The sequence below is a fragment of the Ochotona princeps genome, chromosome 3 (genome assembly GCF_030435755.1).
Source record: "Ochotona princeps isolate mOchPri1 chromosome 3, mOchPri1.hap1, whole genome shotgun sequence".
Taxonomy (NCBI): Eukaryota; Metazoa; Chordata; class Mammalia; order Lagomorpha; family Ochotonidae; genus Ochotona; species Ochotona princeps.
The window spans coordinates 62951562-62969769 of NC_080834.1; the positions used below are offsets into that span (position 1 = coordinate 62951562).

Genomic DNA, 18208 nt, shown 5'->3' on the forward strand with positions numbered 1-18208 from the left:
GAGGAACGTCAGCACGTCGACGCGGGGCTTTTCTCCGGCCAGGTCCCGCTAGTCGAGACGGGGTGTGTTTGCTCCTGGAGTGCTGCTGTCCCTGAGCGAGGAGGACCGTGGCTGTCCGCTCGCGGGTCGGGGCGGTTGGCTAGACGTGGAGCCCCTTGCTCAGGGCCTTTTCGCCCCAGGGGCGCCTGGCAGAGGCGGAGGCCCCGGGACTGGCGCTCGGTAGCTAGGAGCCCATCCCCGCCCTGGGCTCGCATGGGAGGTGGCGGGAGGAGCGGCCTGGGATGTTCAGTCTGATGGCCAATTGCTGCGGCTGGTACAAACGGTGGCGAGAGCCCATCAGGTAGGCTGGAGTGGCTGGGGATGCTCTCAGGGCCGGACGGGCCCCCGCCTCTGTCCGAACTTTGGGTGATGCTTCTGGGGTCCCCTTTTGACTTGTCCCGGGAGGCCGACTGAGAGGTGTAAGTTCTCATCTACAGTGCTCGTCGTTTTTATATTTTAATTAGGTTTGGATTTCTTTAAAAGTTGTGGAGTATATGCAGCTATGTGATTGGGAAACTCTTAGTGATGAATTTTTCTCTAAACCTTCTATGATAGTCACTTGTGGAATACATTTTTGTAATATCCACACACCCCAAATTTATATTCTCTTTCTCCCTTGTGTTAAAGTACCTAGGCTTTGAAATCTGGCTCTGCTACTTAACAATTACATGATTCAACCACTTTTGGCTCCACCTCCCACATATATTAAAGGCGGTGATAATATCTCTGTCTTTGCAGTGTTGCATTCAGTAAGTGGAGGGTGCTTTCCGTAATGTAGCTTCAGATTTCATATATAGACTTCCATAGAAAGGATCAGCTTCTGAGCATTTTATTCTGGAATGCCAACTGTGTTAATACTTTGTTGAGTGAACCACAAAGGGTTAGAAACAAACACTTAAGAAAATGCCATGTGCCAATATCTGTGTTGGGAAGGAGTAGTGAACATTTTAAAAGAAATCCAACCTTTAAGGAGACTTGAGCTAGTAACTTCCTATACATAATGTTAACCTTGTTATAGTTCTTTGAATTAGGCCTAGGATGAAACCCAGCAAGGTTTTAAAATCACAGCACTTCAAATATAGTTTGTAGTGCCGTGTGGATAAACTGTCTTAAAAAGGATAGTTGCAGAAAATTACCCTTACACAAAATAATGTTTGGGGAAACAAGTTTTTGTTAAAGGATTTCCCCATCGTTAACTCTTATCAGGGCTTGCACGGCAGTGATACGAATGCCTCTCATGAGGCAGAGGTGAGTTTCTGGGTGCAGGGGTTGATTTCCTTTGATTTTGTTTTCATCATGTTTTGGTCTGGTCCTGAACTCTCATTAAGACTTGAAAAGCGTTCATGGTAGATGGCTTTTTGTGGTTCTCTCTTTGCTTTAAGAAAATATGTTTGATTTTTATGAAGGCAATACCGCATAGGCCTTCCAAGTAAAAATACTCAAAATTTGTCATTCAGAGCAGGAATTTCCAGTGTATGTCATCACCTTCGCATCTCAGTGAAATGTCTCTGGCATGATTTTAAAAAAGTAGAGTTTAGTATTAATTTTCAAGTTGGATTAGTTAGTAAAGTGAATTGAAAGTCAACTTTGCACCCGAGTGTATTTTCTTTTTACATGAGTATCATGCACATCTATGGTGTTCACTAGGCAGTCCAGCAGTCTTGCAGGCAAGTCCATTTGTTATTCTGAAGTAAATCAGAGTCAAGAAAGCTGATTTTGCGCTTTTATGATCTATATTTTTTTAGAAAAAAATCTTTTTGAGCATTAAATTTATATTTTGCATAGCTTTGTAAGAGTTTTAGGTTATGCTGTTGTGTATTGAGATTGGCCCTCATGTTTTGTGAAGACGTGTTTGCAAATGTAACAGAGGTGATGGTGAGTATTAATGGATGCTCTGACTTTCCATTCTGACGTATCTATTCTGTACTGCTTATTTACTCAGCTGTTCTCACACAGATTCACTTCCGGTGAGCATACTCTTCTATAGATTGGGGTCAGAATGTAGATACTTGGGGTAAGGGTAAGGCAGCAGTCAGAAACCAAGTGTTAAAGCATCTCTCGGTTGGATTCGGGACCAGGAAGATAAGCATGTCAGGGACCCAGGCAGTGTTCAAACCGTGCCTGCTGTTGTTAGCTACCAGTCAGAACATGAAACCTAGGCGTTTGAGCTATGCAACTTGATCTTGAATAGAATATACTACTAGACTGTCAGAGAAATGGCTTGTTCCAGTTGGAGCAGTGAGGTATAGTGGTTAGTGTTCTGTTTTATTTGAGAGCAGAGCACCAGAGAGAGAGATCTTCCATCTACTGTTTTACTCCTCATGTGGCCACAGTTGCCAAGGCTGGGCCAGACTGAAGCTAGTAGATGGAAACTCTTGAGTTTCCCACATGGATGACAGGGGCCCAAGTGGTTGAACCATCATCCTCTTCCTTTCCATTGCATTAGCAGGAAATTGGGTCAAAAGTGAGCAGCTGGGGCTTGAATCACCACTGTGATATGATAGGATGCAACATTACAGGTTGCAGCTTAATTCACTTTGCTGCATCTCTGATCAAAAAAGAAAAAATGCTTTGTTGCCTTTTTTCACTTTTTGAGACCATAGTATAGTCATCAAAATTATGAAATTACTCTTTGTATAATACTGTTTCAGCTGTAGACTTTATTCTGAGCTAACCAATTTTCTCACAATGTCCTTTTGTTCCATCCAGCATCTAATCTCTGATCGTGTGTCTCATTTGGTATGTCTGTGCTATCTCTCCTAGTGTATGACAATTTCTTCTTTTCCTTGTCTGTCTTAAACTTGACTGAAGAATGCCTATCGGTTGTTTTGTAGATACCTATCAGTTTGCTTGTCTGTTTTCTTCTGATTTGACTAAGGTGTTGTATTCTTGAGAAAAATGTCAGAGGTGACATGTTCTTCATAGTGCAAGAGAAGCATTATATGGGTGTGTCTTATCATTGGTGATGTTCAGTTCTGTCATTTAAGATGGTGTTTGCTAGGTTTCTCAATTTGGTTTGAGTGTGACTCCCAGAAGTTTGTCAAATGCTACTCTCTTTTGCAACATTTTGGAAGAGAGAATGTATTTAAGTATTTGATGCTTTGCTAACAACTGTCATTCATTTGTGATCCTAGGTGGTTAATACATATTAGTGATATATTCTATTTTTTTCTGATTTATTCATTATATTTCTCTTTTTTTTAAAGATTTATTTTTATTACAAAGTCAGATACACAGAGAGGACAGAGAGGAAGATCTTCCGTCCAATGATTCACTCCAAGTGAGCCACAACGACCAGTGCTGCGCGGATCTGAAGCCGGGAACCAGGAACCTCTTCCGGGTCTCCCACACGGTTGCAGGGTCCCAAATCCTTGGGCCATCCTCAACTGCTTTTCCAGGCCACAAGCAAGGAGCTGGATGGGAAGTGGAGCTGCTGGGATTAGAACTGGCACCCATATGGGATCCCGGGGCTTTCAAGGCAAGGACTTTAGCTTCTAGGCCATGCCGCTGGGCCCTATTCAGTATATTTCAAAGGCAGAGTTATATATAGACAGAAAGAAACCTTCCATTCCGTGTTCACTCCCCAAATGGCTACAATTACTGGGACTGGGCCTGGATGAAGCCAACAGCCAGGTACTCCATCCAGGGCTCCCATGCATCTAGAATTTGAACCAGTGCTGCTATGAAAGGCCATTGTCACAAGCGACAACCCAACCTGCTGGGTCACAACAGTGACCTGCACTATTTTATTTTTGTTAGTATGAATGCACATGCCTTTTTCCCTTTCTTGTTTTAGTAAAAGAAGGGTTCATTTTTCCTTTTCAATGTTAATTCTTACAATGTTGTCCTGTGTTGTTTTATTTTTGTTGTTGTTGTTTTCTTTAATTGTGACATTTAACCATCCTAAAATATACAGGTCAACATGTAGCTGAAATCCTAGATGAGAGAGAGCTTCATGAGAGTCAACCATAAATTTAAACTTTTATCTGGAAATGTATTTCTCAGTTTTACTGTCAGATATCCAGAATCTCTTCTATCTTCATAGCTTCACTTGTATTTCTTTAGAATGTGAATTTGTTGCGGGCTATTGTTATGGTGTAATAGATTAAACTGTATCCTGTCATGCCAGTATCCCATAGAAGCAGGGGTTCAAGTCCTGCCTGCTCCACTACCAATTCAGCTCCATGCTAATACACCCAGGAAGGCAGTGAAAGATAGCCCAAGTGTTGGGTGCCTGCTACCTCTGTGGGAGACTCAGATGGAGTTAAAGCTCCTGACCTTGGGCTGGCCAAAGTTGTAGAGTCTTCTAATCTCAACACATCCAAAGTTGAGCTCACATCATCTCATATTGTGTACTATTTGACGTTTTTACTTCTGTTGTTTATTAGTGAATTACTTCTACTTATATGTTGTCCATATCAGAAGCTGAGAATAATCCTAGACATCTGCTTGTGCTTTGGAGTTTTTCATATTACCAAGGCTTTGGCTTCTGCTGCTTAATACAGCAGTCCTTCGTTATCTGCAGGGGATACATTCCAAGAGCCCCAGTGGATACCGGAAGCTGTGGGTAGTGCCAAATGCTATGTTTTTTTCCAATATATAAATACAAAATTACAAGATTTAATTTGTATATTAAACACAGTAACTAAAAAATAATAGCTAATAATGATTTTTTTTGCTAAAGATTTATGTATTTTTATTGGGAAAGTCAGATATACAGAGAGGAGGAGAGACAGAGGAAGATCTTCCGTCCGATGATTCATCCCCCCCTTGAGTATGTTTCGAAAATATTAAGCAGAAATTTCTAGAAACATTCAATTGATTAGTTTTAAATTATGTACTGTTTTGAGGAGTAAAAAGAAATTTACTGGAGTGAGATCCATTCCTTCTTTTCAGCACATGAGCACTGTGAATGATACTTGCCTGCTTGTCACCAGACTTCTCAGACTTCTCAGTTAATAGACTGTAGCATTGTGCTTCAGCAATGTTTAGTTTATTTAAAGATAGCCCCCAAGCTAAGATGCCAGCAATTTTACTATAATATAAGTCAGTGTTTAAAATTGTTGTGATGGACCTGGCATGGTAGCCTAGTGGCTAAAATCCTAGCCTTGCATGCACTGGGATCCCACATGGGCACCGGTTCAAATCCTGGTGGTCCCACTTCCCATCCAGCTCCCTGCTTGTGGCCTGGGAAAGCAGTCAAGGCCAGCCCAAAGCCTTGGAACCCTGCACCCACATGGGAGTCTCGGAAGAAACTTTTGGCACCTGGCTTCAGACAGGCTTAGCTCTGGCGGTTGTGGCCCCCAGGATGTTTTGAGGCTAAACAGCCTTTACAGTTGACGTATGCTTATTGTGGAACATGGAAAGCACAGTTCAGCCATTCACCTATAATCTCAGCCCCAGCAGCACCAAGGTGATCACCATTCCTATTTGGGCATAGAATATCTTATATGTCTGGAAAACTCTGAAGGAATAATAAAATAATAGAGGCAGGGAACTGGATGGGAAGTGGAGTCGCCAGGACACAAACGCGCCTATACGGTCTCCTAGTTCATGCAAGGTGAGGACGTTAGCTCTAGGTTACCTCGCAGGCCCAATTTTAAGTGTTGATAGCAGCTTTTTGTCTATGGCAAACGTTGCAGATACTTTTCTTGTACATAATTTTGAGGGTGTTTTGGTGGTTTTTGAGTTGTAGACATCTTTTTTTTCACATGACATCTCTCTCTCTGTAATGTTTAGAAAGTTCATCACAAGCGCCAGAATGTGTGCAGTTCGGCCATTGCAGGCTCAGCACCAGCTGGCAAGTGCTGGGACTGGGTGGACGTCATATCAGGCTGTACTGCAGTACCCCCTGGCAGATGCAAGTCCCAGGTCTGAGAACATGCCTGGCAGGGGAATTGTGGGCACTCCCTTGCTATGCTGTACCTATCGCTGGTGAGCAGAAGAACCAGGACTGAATGTGGGCCAAGCTGGAGAAGGTGGTGGGTGGCACCTGTCAGCATACTTCAGGGCTGGGTCTGGAGGCAGGGTGAGCTGAGCTAAGTTGTGTCATCCACTGGTGTGCATGAGAGCCGGGTGGGCTAAGTGGTAGGCTTGGCTAGATTGCAGCAGAGACTGACATATGCAAAATCAGAGTTGGGGATGGGCCTGGGGGGTAGTTATTCTTACCTGCCTTTGGGTGACAACCGGGCCTGTGGTTGGCCACAGCACCTGTTGGTTTGTGTGAAGTATGATGCTGAGGGAGAACTGACCACACAGCTGCATCCACCAGTTTGTGTGCTGGCTGGTGCTGGTGACAGATTGCACTGACCTGCACTGGCTAGTGAACACTTGAGTCAAGTCTGGGTCACCCAGGTGAAGTTTCTTGGTGGACTCCCTGACTAGACTCAAACCCTGCCCACTGAGAAAATCAAAGGATTTGAGGTCTGACCTTGGAATGCATGTATTAGTACTGGACTTCCTCAGTTGCTGATGCCTGTGCAGTCAGTGATCAGTATGTCTGGATATACGTGGGGACCATTTGGCTAGGTCATCTAGGTAGCAGGAGATGTTATTTGCCTTGTGAGGATGGAAAACAGGACATGTTGGACAGTTCTGCTTGCCAAGATTTGCAACATGTTCCTGGTCTGTGGATACAATAATCTGGACTTTGCTAATCAATAGACCTTGGAAAGATTTTCTCAGCCCTGGAGCAACAAAACCAGCTTTTCGAAACTATCAAAACCACTCAAGTAACACTCTTGGAACACTCTCCCCACAGTGGGATCTCTGGGGCATTGCCCAATGACCATGCCCCATCCCCGGATGCTAATGTAGTTTGACGCAAGGTGTGCCCTCCAACCCACCACCGTTTCCTCTCCTGTGCACACAGGAAAAGTAAAAAAACAAAAATCTAACTTACAATTTCAACCACTTTCTTCAGTACTTGAACCTCCTCACCCTGATAAGAAGCCCATGCATCCCTTTCAACCATGTAAGCAGTATTAAAAAGAAAATAAAAAATTAAGTAAGTCACCAAAAAAAAGAAGCAAGCTCATCAACATTCCAAGATTATATTCTTTACTTCCCTGTGGTATTTTGCCATTTTTAAAAAAGATTTATTTGCTTTTATTGAAAAGATACATAGAGAGGAGGAGAGACAGAGAGGAAGATCTTCCATCCAATCATTCACTCACCAAGTGGCTGCAAAGGCTGGAGCTGAGCCAATGTGGAGCCAAGTGTCCCACACGGATGAAGGGTCCCAAGGCCTTATACCATCCTCAACTGCTTTCCCAGGCTACTGGGACCAGAACCCGCGCCCATATTGGATCCTGGCGCGTTCAAGGCCAGGACTTTAGCTGCTAGGCTACCATGCTGGGCCCTATTTTGTGATTTTAATTTTTGTCATTTAGATCTCTTTTTTGTAAGTTGTTTTGTGTGTGGGGATCAGCTTTTATCCTGTATATAAAACACAAGGTCTGATGAGACGTGTGGAACACATAACAGTTCTTCACTCTCCTGTATTGTGTTCGTAGTATGAGCTTCTGTTTATACATAGTAGCATCAGGTTATGAAATTGTGTATATAAAATTTAATGATACAATAAACAAGAGCCAAAAGATGATTTTTAGATGTTTTTAGCTACAACTCTGGCTGTTGTGGCCATTTGGGAATGAAGTAGCAGATGAAAGATCTCTGTGTCTTCCCCTGTAACTCTTTTAAATAACATTTGTGTAAAAATGCATATAGCAAAAAACTAAAACTTTTAACTTCATTTTCCAGGTGTTTTTTGATATTCCATTGTTTAAGCAATTGAAAGATATATTTCTTGTTATCAAAAGCTATAACAAGTACCCATGTGTTTCTAGCTGGGACTTGTGAATATTAACCTTCAATCATCATATTTCAGCTGCCTTAAGAAATAGGTAACAAATCCATACAGCTTTCTGCTGTCTTATCAATCTCTCCCCATCTCTCCCCAGAAGTAAGCACTTGTCTGGATAACGTCTTGCGAATCAGTGTTTTTCAGCATCACAATCTGTTTTATTAGTAAATTAAAACTATTATATTAGTAAACTGTTCACTATGAACAAGTCTACAAGAGCCCCAGAGGTCGCCCCGAGTGCTGTCGTTCAGGGCTGGCTATGCATCAGTGTCTACTAGCTTAATGTATGTACTGTACAGTTGTGTGTTACCTCTGTTGTGGAGTTTTTTATACCGGAGGAATAGTTTTATTGCAGGAATCGTGGTCTTATACAAGCTTTTGTGGTCTAAATAAACGTAACTGTAAATCTGGGCTATTTATAGAAATTGCTGAATTCTTAATTAGCTAATTAAGGTGTACATACAGATTAGCAAGGATTATCTAATGTGCTGTATGCTGAACTGTGTCATTGTACTTTTTATTCTCCTAATGCTTATTTACGCGTAGTAAGAGTTGTTGCATTTGAGGATAAAAATGGGACCTAGAAACATCCTCATAATTTCTGTTTTGAAAGATGAAAAAACTACTAGAAGGATTTAACTTCAGAGCCAGAAACTGATCTCAGTTTTGGTTCTCTGTTTACTAATGACCAATTTAGATAATGATTTTGATGTAATATTGGTGTCTGCTGTATAAGCTAAATAATGTGTCAGAAAATAATGGTTTCTTTGTAATTTTTTCACTTTCACACATGTATCATACAGATGTTTGCAATATGTCATTTTTGTTTAAATTTAGAGCTTGCTGCTTTTTGTAGTTTTGCAGACTTATTTATTTTTAGTGTTTTTAGTGATGCCTTTATGGAAATAAGTCAGACTGCCTGGTTGATTTGCTGTGTGTTTAAAATACAAGTAAATTTTAGGATAAGCAAAATGGTTGAAATCATTACTATTACTTTTACAGACCATTATAGTTATACTTCCTGGTGGAAACTGCTGTGGACTAACTTCTTAGCACTGAATCCTTGAGATGTAAATCTGCTTCTTGCAGAGACGGTGATGCTGAATAGCTGTGAATGATCAAGACTTGCTGTATAATTTAGAGCCTTGGTTATTGCAATATAGAGAGAAATTGAAGCCAAATTAAGTCTGAGATGTATAGTTTGCAGTAGTTATCAGAAAGCTACTTTTAGAGATTTTGCAGTGTATGATATCGTTCATTTCCTTCTGAAAAAAAAAAAGACTACTTTACACTAATTTTCATTTTATTGAGAAAGAGAGAAAGCAGCTACCCAGACTGATGTCAGGAGCCTAGAACCCTGGGTCTCTTTGGTGGGTGGTAGGCACTGGGTGTTGTCAGGATGGTGGATTGGAAGATGTGGAGCTGGAACTTGGGGCAGACTTTGTGATATGGACTGCGGCCATCCCAAGTGGCAGTTTAACCTCTACCTCAAATGCCTGCCTCCGTGTTGTTCATTTAGCCTTTCTGAATACTGTTTCCAATGCTTTTGTCCTTTTTTTTTCTCGTTTATTCCCTGGTTACAATTCAGTGGTTCTTAGAGGTCTATTTTCTTCTATCACTTGGCTTGTCTCCCTCCTATGAACTCCCTGAGCTGTTTCATCTGTTCTCATGGTCTTCATCACTACTTATTGAACCCAGATTCCTGGTTTTATCCCTGAGAGATGAACTTCATCCATGAGACTGATACCCATGAGAGATGAACTTTTAAAAAAGTTTATTTGAAGGGGCATGAGCAACATAAAGAGAGCCATCTTTGATGCATTAGTTCATTTCCCAGATGTTTTACAACAACCAGCAGCTCAGAACTCCATGTCGTCTCCCTCATGGCTGGCAGGGGTTCATGTAGTTGGACCATCTTCCACTTCCTTCTCTGACTCTGTAGCAGGGATCTGGACTGGAAACAGAGCCACCCCAACCTGGTGCTCCGGCGTGGAATGCTCATGATCTGTTTTTACATCATCTCTTCTCTCTTGCATCCTATGCGTGTGACTAACTCCTTAAGGGCTTGCTAAGCTTTAACCTTTGTAACTAAACCTGCCCGAATTACCCTTTATAAAATGTTTTCATCTCACACCCTAACTCCTGGTCCCATTTAATCTGCTCCAGCCTTTCTTTTATTTATATTGAGTAGGCATCTTTAATATTACCATATAACTTACACGTGACTTGTTTATTATATTTTTAGAGCACATCTTTTGTCACTAAAATGTAAGCTTAATAGAGAGGAATCCTCTCTATCCTTTCCAAGTAAAACTATCTTTGAGTATCATAGAATTCAGGAGTTATGTTTCTGTCCTTTGGTTACAGAAAGGGGAGTTGTGTGTTTCTATTTGTTTTGTTGTGATGATGGTTGTTTTAATAATCAACCTGTGTAGAAGATGGGCCATGGTTCTTTGTTTATGAATGAGCAGTTTGACTTTTGTAAGGAATGTGCTTTTTCAGCTTGTGGTCTACAGTTGGCCTCATACCTTCACTTCTAGGTTCTCCTTGTTATGTGAACTGTTTGGATACATCTGGAATTTTTTTTTACAAAGTGCTCTATTTCCAAGAGATCCAGTTCTAGAAACATTAAAGAACATGTGCGTTCTGTTTTTAACTACTTAAAATGATTGTTCATAAGGAATAACTGTAGTTGGAAGACAGTTGCTCTGTCCCATAGAACTGTGGCCTTAACCTTGGGTGAAGCTTTGGCTTTGTGTTCCCAGAGCAGTTCTCATTCCCAAATCCATGGTGGTAATAGTTTCTCGCCTCTTACAATGTACAAAGGTTAAAACCAGAACAGAAATGAGCTTTAGTGGTGTACTGAGGTGTCCAATTAAATGACCAGTATAGTGGGTTTGTTCTTTATAAATTATCCAAGATTTAGGGTGTTCTGAGAGATGGGTGTGGAAGTTCTAATTCTCTACAACTGATCGTTAGTGTAAATTTGAACAACTTATTCAACTTATTTAATTTTGGCTGCCTGGGGTTTAGCTGACATTGGAAACATTCTATACTTTTTATTGTAGGAGCTGCGTTTACTTCTTTATTTGTAAGATTTTTATTCATTTTTATTGGAAAGCCAGATAAACAGAGAGAAGGAGAGACAGAAAGATCTGCCATCTGCTGGTTTACTCCCCAAGTGGCCAAAGTGGCCAGAGCTGAGCCCATCTGAAGCCAGGGGCCAGAAGCCTCCTTCAGGTCTCCCATGCCGGTGCAACATCCCAAGATTTTGAGCCATCTTCCTCTGCTATCTCAGCCACAAGTAGGGAGCTGGATGGGAAATGGAGCAGCCAGGACACACACCTGCGCCTGTTTTATTTTCTTATATACTTGTATAAATCAACAGGTCTGTGATAATTTCTGGAATTCAGGAAGAAATCTAATCACTATGAATATTTCAAAGTTGGTGCTTTTTTGTTTTCTCCTCTTTTCTTCCTTGGCTTGTTTCTTCTCTAGCCCTTGGATATGTGTAGTTTTACTCTATGTGTTTAAGAAGCAAAAGAATGATGTATTTAAGGTGTTTTTGTTATGAATTTTACTTTCCAACCTCTATTTTGTTTAGTTTCCCCTGGCATCCAGCAGATTGTCTTGTACATGGTAGATGCTCCTTCAATGTTGCTTAAACATAGCCGTTTGTTTTATTTTTGTTATACTAAATGAATTGATTTTCAAATTTCTGTTATTTTTAAGAAAGGTGACACTTGTGATGGTTGGACTTGATAATGCTGGTAAAACGGCAACAGCAAAAGGAATCCAAGGAGGTAAGCTAAAAATATGTCTGCGTATTTTGAATTCTGTTGAATTATTCTGAATTGTTTGATTATATGTTTTACATAACCATATTGCATATTAATTGAGTATGGATGCTTTGTCCTTGATTATTTTCAATCTTAATATACTTGCAACCAATGTGGGGACTAAGCCATGGCTTAATAGTAGTTCTGGTCTATCGTCATGTTTCGGGTTGGAGTAGATAGAGAGGAACAGCAGCTCCAAGGGGTCTTTCATTGACAGGAAGTAATTTCATCTATGTTCTACCACAACAGGAGTGAAAAAAAATAAATTAAAAGCTAGTAATGTCATTTCCTTTAAGAATACCCATCTAATATTTAATTTATCAGCAAGTACCTATTGTGACTATGCCTAGGTGAAAAAGAGTAAAATTATAGTCAATCAGAATAATTATTTGTACTTTTTTCAGTAAGACAAGTAATTTTTAGTTACAATACAGATAGGACCTCTGTTAGTAAGGGGCTTTACATGATAAGTATTACACCTCACTGGATGTATTTAGTGCTTTGTACACAGTATAGCATTGTGTGAGTTCATTGTACATTGAAAATCTTAAATATGTGAATTAGAAGAAAAGCCTAACACATATTTGTTCCTTAACACAGATGCTCTCAATTAACATGCACGCTGAATAGTTGTTTATGAACGTCTTGTAAAACTCACTGGTGGAGAAAAACATTTTGTTAGCTCAAATTCTATGTGACAGTAGCTGTAAGTTGCCTGTGGGTTTTCCTAAAGTTTTGTTTGTTTTGGTACTACTTGTGCTGTCCTCTTGGTTATTTCCTGTCAGAGCACTCACTGTACTCAGCAAGCTTATTCTGTAAAGGGACAGATAGTAAGTATTTTAGATTATGTAGCTGTATGTTTTATTTCCCAGCAGTGTATCTCTGGCATTGTAGTGAAAGCATACATAGATAATATGTAAACCAAATGAGCATGGCCATATTCCAATGAGATTTTATTTATGATCGTGGAAAGTTTAACTTCATATAATTGTATTAGTTATTCATTTTAGTTTTTTAGTTATTTAAAAAGATAAAATTCATTTGTAACTCAAAGATCACAAGACAATAGATGACAAGGCAGATTGTCGTTCAGGCCATGACACCATTTTGAAGCTGCTTGCCGCCTCATTGAAGAGAGCAGACATCCATCTCTGATTTGTTGTCTATGCTTGAAACATCCTCTTTTCATTAGGCTGTGTATGTCTGTTTCTTATCCGTGTGGCCATCATTTCTTTTTTTTCTTTCTTTTTTTTTTAAAGATTTATTTTTATTACAAAATCATATATACAGAGAGGAGGAGAGACAGAGAGGAAGATCTTCTGTCCGATGATTCACTCCCCAAGTGAGCTGCAACGGGCCGGTGCGCGCCAATCCGATGCCGGGAACCAGGAACCTCTTCCGGGTCTCCCACGCGGGTGCAGAGTCCCAATGCATTAGGCCGTCCTTGACTGCTTTCCCAGGCCACAAGCAGGGAGCTGGATGGGAAGTGGAGCTGCCGGGATTAGAACTGGCGCCCATATGGGATCCCAGGGCGTTGAAGGCGAGGACTTTAGTCGCTAGGCCACCATGCCGCCGGGCCCGATCATTTCTTTTTTCTAAGTCTAGAGAATGCTCACTGTATCACATAATAAACTAAGAACATCTTCAACTGTGAGTTTTCCTCTGTTATGTTTATATTCTTCACACTATATTTGTTCTTTAGCCTACTCCAGTAACTGATTTCTTACTTTGAATCTTTTTCTAAGATTCTAGTTACGTGAATTTTAAAAATTTTTATTTTTGATGATTTTTACATGGTTGATTATGGTGCAACGGGTCCAGGGCTACAGGAAAGTGGATGAGACCACCACTTTCACATTCTCTTTTTTTTTCCCCTCCCTCTATCTGGGGGAAAGGGGGATACAAGGGAAGAAGCCACACCCAGCCTCCCAACTGCCTCCATATCCTGGAATGGAGGACAGCCACCCAATGCCATTCCAGGGTCCCTGATGTGGAGCAAACTGCAAGGGTCCTACTCAGGAGGTTTTGATAGTTCAGCAGTTCTGAATTACTGCTGATTTCGCATTTCCAAGCACGATGAAATCTCACCAGATCCATTGGTTGACATTGTTCACCTTAGAGTCTACATTTGCCCAGATATTCACTGCCAGCACTTGGCTGAGGCAGTTGATCAATTATGTACCCATCCTCTGTTAAGGCACCAGGTGTCATCCCAGGTGTTATCCCAGACCTGATTCTTGTGTGTGCGTGTCAGTACAGGTTCTAGCACAGACTGCTGCACACACTCGTAGTTGTAATTATTGGATCAGATCTATCTCCAGCACTGTCTTCTGTACAAACTAATGAATGTTGGAGCACAGCCTGATCTGTCCACTGCACACTCAGCCCTCATTCACACCAGAGGGAGCTGTGGCCTAGTTGGAGCGACCTGCAATAACCCCCACGAGAACCCTCCCCCTGCCCTGGTTCCCGTGCTTGCCAGTATGTACAGCAGACTGGTACAGTCTGTCCCACATCCCATTCAGATCTCATGTGTGTCAGAAGGCACTGAAGCCCAGTTCAACCCAACCAGTCCCACTATCCAGCCTACACATGTGCTGATGGGTGCCATTCTTTGTCTAGCCATGCCTGCCCCATTCTGGTTCTCATGCTTGCCAATCAGAGCGGCAAACCAAGAGGAAGGTGCCCATTGTTTCCTTAATGGGCCCATTCTCACTCCTGGAGCTTACATTCTTCAGTTGGTTCTGCAGTTTGACTTGACAGAATTTTCCCCCATGCCAGCCTCTGCCAACCCAAAGCCCAACCAACCCAATCCTACATACACCAGTAGGATCAGTCAACTCAGCTTGGCTTTCCCCTGATCCAGCTCACATGAGGCCAGCAGGTGTTGTAGCCCTGCCTGGCCTTGTCTGCCCCCATCCCAGCTATCACGTTCTCCAGTGGGATGTGATCAAGAAGGGGAGCTCCATGCAGCCCTCCTGCAAGGTTCACTCCTTCCACCTCAGGTTGCATGTGTGCTGGTTGGGCACTGCAGCCCACTCTAGCATATTCCACCTCACCTCGGCATTTGCCAGTGGGTGTTCTATCCTGGCTGGACCCAGCCCACTCCAATTCAACTTATGCTGTTGGGGGCTACTGCCTAGCCCAACCCAGCTGATCCCCAGTCCTGGCCCTCATGTGAACTGGCTTGTGTTGTGGCCCAACCTGGCCTGACTCACACTCCATTCTGGTATTTAGGTTCACCAGTGGGTGATATGAACTGGCCCAGCCTGGTTAGCCCCCGACCTGAGCCAGATGTATGGCCTGGTCTGGGCTGCTTCCTATCATGGTTGGTTCTTGCTCTCACCTGCAGGGACTGTGTCCCAACAGAAAAGTTCCCCAGGCTCCTCTATCAGAACCTCTCCCAATGCCAGATCTCACACCGGTGGATCCATGGTCCATCCCTACCTAGTCTTCCTCCTGTCTTAGCAGGAATAATGGCCTTTCCTGACAGGCCCTCACCCATCCTGATTTTTACTGTTGGGTATTATAGTCCAGGCAAGCCTGGCCCACACCCAGACACAGCTCACACATGGCTAAGTAGGGGCAGAGACCTATCCTAGCTTGTCCTATACTCACTGTGGTCCTCACAAGCACCAGTGGGTGCTATGGTCTGGGCCATTCTGGTACACTCCAGACCCAATCCACACTTGTGCCAAGGGACACTGCACCCATGTTCAGACCAGATAGCAGCCCCTACTCTGGCCCTTGCACTCACCCATGGGAACCCCAACCCAACCAGGGCATCCTCTTAGCTCTTTACCCAGGCCTTTTCCCAGCCACAGATCTCGTGCATGCCTGTGGTTGCTTTGACTCAGCTTGGCATAGTTGCTCACCTGTCTTGGCCTTTGCCTTTGAATGCTGTAGCCTGGCCTGACCTGGGCTGTCCCCAGTCCCAACTGTTGTGGGTATGTGCTGGCACCTGGCCGTCCTCAGTTTGCTCCCATCCTGGCTCATGCAGACTAGTAGATGTGACAGCCCAACCCAGGATGACCTGCGTTCCAGCCTGGTTTTTGCACTTGCCGTTGAGCTAAGGTTTGCTCGGCCCTGCCTGGTGTACTCCCTTCCAAAGCCAACCCACACAAAATTGCCAACAGATGGACCTACCTTGCCCAGCTTGCCCAACCCCCAGGTCTGGACCCCATGCTCACCACTGGGAGCTATACCCACTATGGTGGTTTCCCAAGTTCCTCCCTCGGTGCACTCCCAGACCCAGATCTCACACATGCAGTATGTGCTAGCCCTTGCCTACCATAGCCTGTTCCTCCATCTTGGCCTTTGGGCTGGTGAATGTTGCGGCCCAGCCTGCCCCACATCCTGTATTAGGACACACATATGGGTGCTGCAGCCTGGATCTGCCTAGCCTATTCTCCGCCCCAGTACCCATGAATATTGGAAGATTCTATGATCACACCTAGTTAAGCCCATCACCACCCCATCTCTTAAGTTGACTAGTAGGACTTGTATTTCCATAGGATTAGGCCTATTTATCTGCTGCAGAATCTATCCCTGGACCTGGTTCTCTTGCGTGTTTGTTAGTGTCATGGTTGTGCCTAATTTGACCCATATCCTGTTCCAGCACTCAGTCTGGAACCCCCAACTCTAGCTTTCTTGTGGACTGGCATGTGGTAGTCAGTGATGTTCTGTGCTAACTTGCCCATCTCAGGACTCCCATGTGGGCTGGTGCATGACCCATGCAGATCTTCCAGCCTCTCCACTTCAAACCACCAGCTATCAGTCTCCTCACTTAACCTGCATGTACAGGGCCCTGTGGTTGGGAGTCCACCTACTTTGGCCTTATCTATGGATGTTCTTGGGCAGTAGTTCCTCACCCCCAGGTATCCAGAGCTCATTGACGGGCGGCCAGCAGGTAAAGCCCAGTGCTGACAGGTGTTCTGGCTGCCCTAGCCAAGATGGTGCCAGCTGCTTTTTAAGCAGTTGGGCCCAGTTGCGCTCCCCCTCCCATCAGCGAATAGTGGCTGATGGCACAGCAGTTCCCGTCCACATACGTAGAGCAAGCCAAGATAGCACCGGCTGCTTTTTAAGCAATCAGGCCAGGCTGTGCCCCCACCCATCAGCCAAGAGTGGCCGATGGAGCAGAGGTTCTCGTCCGCATGCCTAGCCCTATATAAAAAAAATCCCAAATTAATCCTTAGTATTTTCCTTTATGCTGTTCTTACTTATTAGAAAATCTACTTTTTTAGAGACATTTTTTCATATAATTTGTTTTCATAAAATAAAATTTCTGTTTTCTAATTATTTTTTTTGAAAGACTGATAACAAAAGAGAGATTTTCATCACAGGCTTACTTCCCAAATGATTGTGACATCTAGGAGCCCAAAAATCTATCTAGGTCTCCCCTTTGCATTCCAGGCATCTTAGTCCTTGGGCCATGAGCAGCTGCCTGCCGGGTATTGGTGGGAAACTGGAACAGAACTGGCCCCATGCATAGTAGGTCAAGCCTCTACTTGTGGCACTGGCAGCTGTTCAGCTTCTAATTCTGCTAATGGCATGGGAGAGCAGTGGAGGGTGACTCTATTTCTTGTGCCTTAGTACCCACATGGGAGAGCTAGAGGAGGTTCCTGGCATTAGGTTGGCTCAGCTTCTACCACTGCAGCCATCTGATGAATGAACCAATGGGAGGATGATTCCTCTCTCTGTTTCTCTTTCTCTCTCTGTGTGTGTGTGTGTGTATTCTTTCACTCTGTAACTCTTGCCTTTCAAATAAAAAAAAAATTGAAAAAAATTTTACTAAGTACTTAGGTATAGCAAATAATAATTCATTGTGCACCTTGAAAATGAATGTTGTTAATTTAATGCTGAAGATTGTTTCTTTTCCTTTGTGTTGTATCAAACAGAGCATCCTGAAGATGTAGCTCCTACTGTTGGATTTTCCAAAATTAACCTTAAGCAAGGGAAGTTTGACGTCACCATATTTGACTTGGGAGGTGGAAAACGAATTCGGGGCATCTGGAAGAATTACTATGCTGAGTCCTATGGGGTAATATTTGTTGTGGATTCCAGTGATGAAGAAAGAATGGAAGAGACAAAGGAGACAATGTCAGAAGTCCTAAGACATCCCAGGATATCAGGAAAGCCTGTGTTGGTGTAAGTAACCTTATCCTCATTGCTAACATAGACACTAGCAATAGCTTATAAAGGAATTGACCTGTGACAAAGTAGTCAATGAGTGCAGGTAGTCATGTCCCAGGATTACAAAATGTATGCAGATATCTGGGACTTGTTAATATTTTGAGGGTTGTAATACTGTGCCTAGGGTAAAGAGCTAAGGCTATGCAATGGAAAAGTTTTATAATTAGGGCTCAAGGTTGTTCAAATATAAACTTGTTTTATTGATGATTTGTTTTTATTGATTTTTCCTTTTGAGCAAAATTAGCAAATTTTTAGAATACTTTTCAATTGCTTC

The 18208-nt window shown here is 42.8% G+C and overlaps 1 protein-coding gene across 2 annotated transcripts in view; it reads left to right on the forward strand.

Moving 5' to 3' along the window:
- The window catches only part of ARL13B (ADP ribosylation factor like GTPase 13B), a 69775-nt gene continuing 51567 nt past the window's right edge, over positions 1-18208 (forward strand). For both annotated transcript variants that reach the window (XM_004596562.2, XM_058661774.1), the window contains exons 1-3: positions 1-340; positions 11636-11706; positions 17640-17889. In XM_004596562.2, the coding sequence (XP_004596619.2) occupies positions 282-340; positions 11636-11706; positions 17640-17889 (380 nt within the window). In that variant the 5' untranslated portion in view covers positions 1-281. The remainder of the gene's footprint in view (positions 341-11635; positions 11707-17639; positions 17890-18208) is intronic.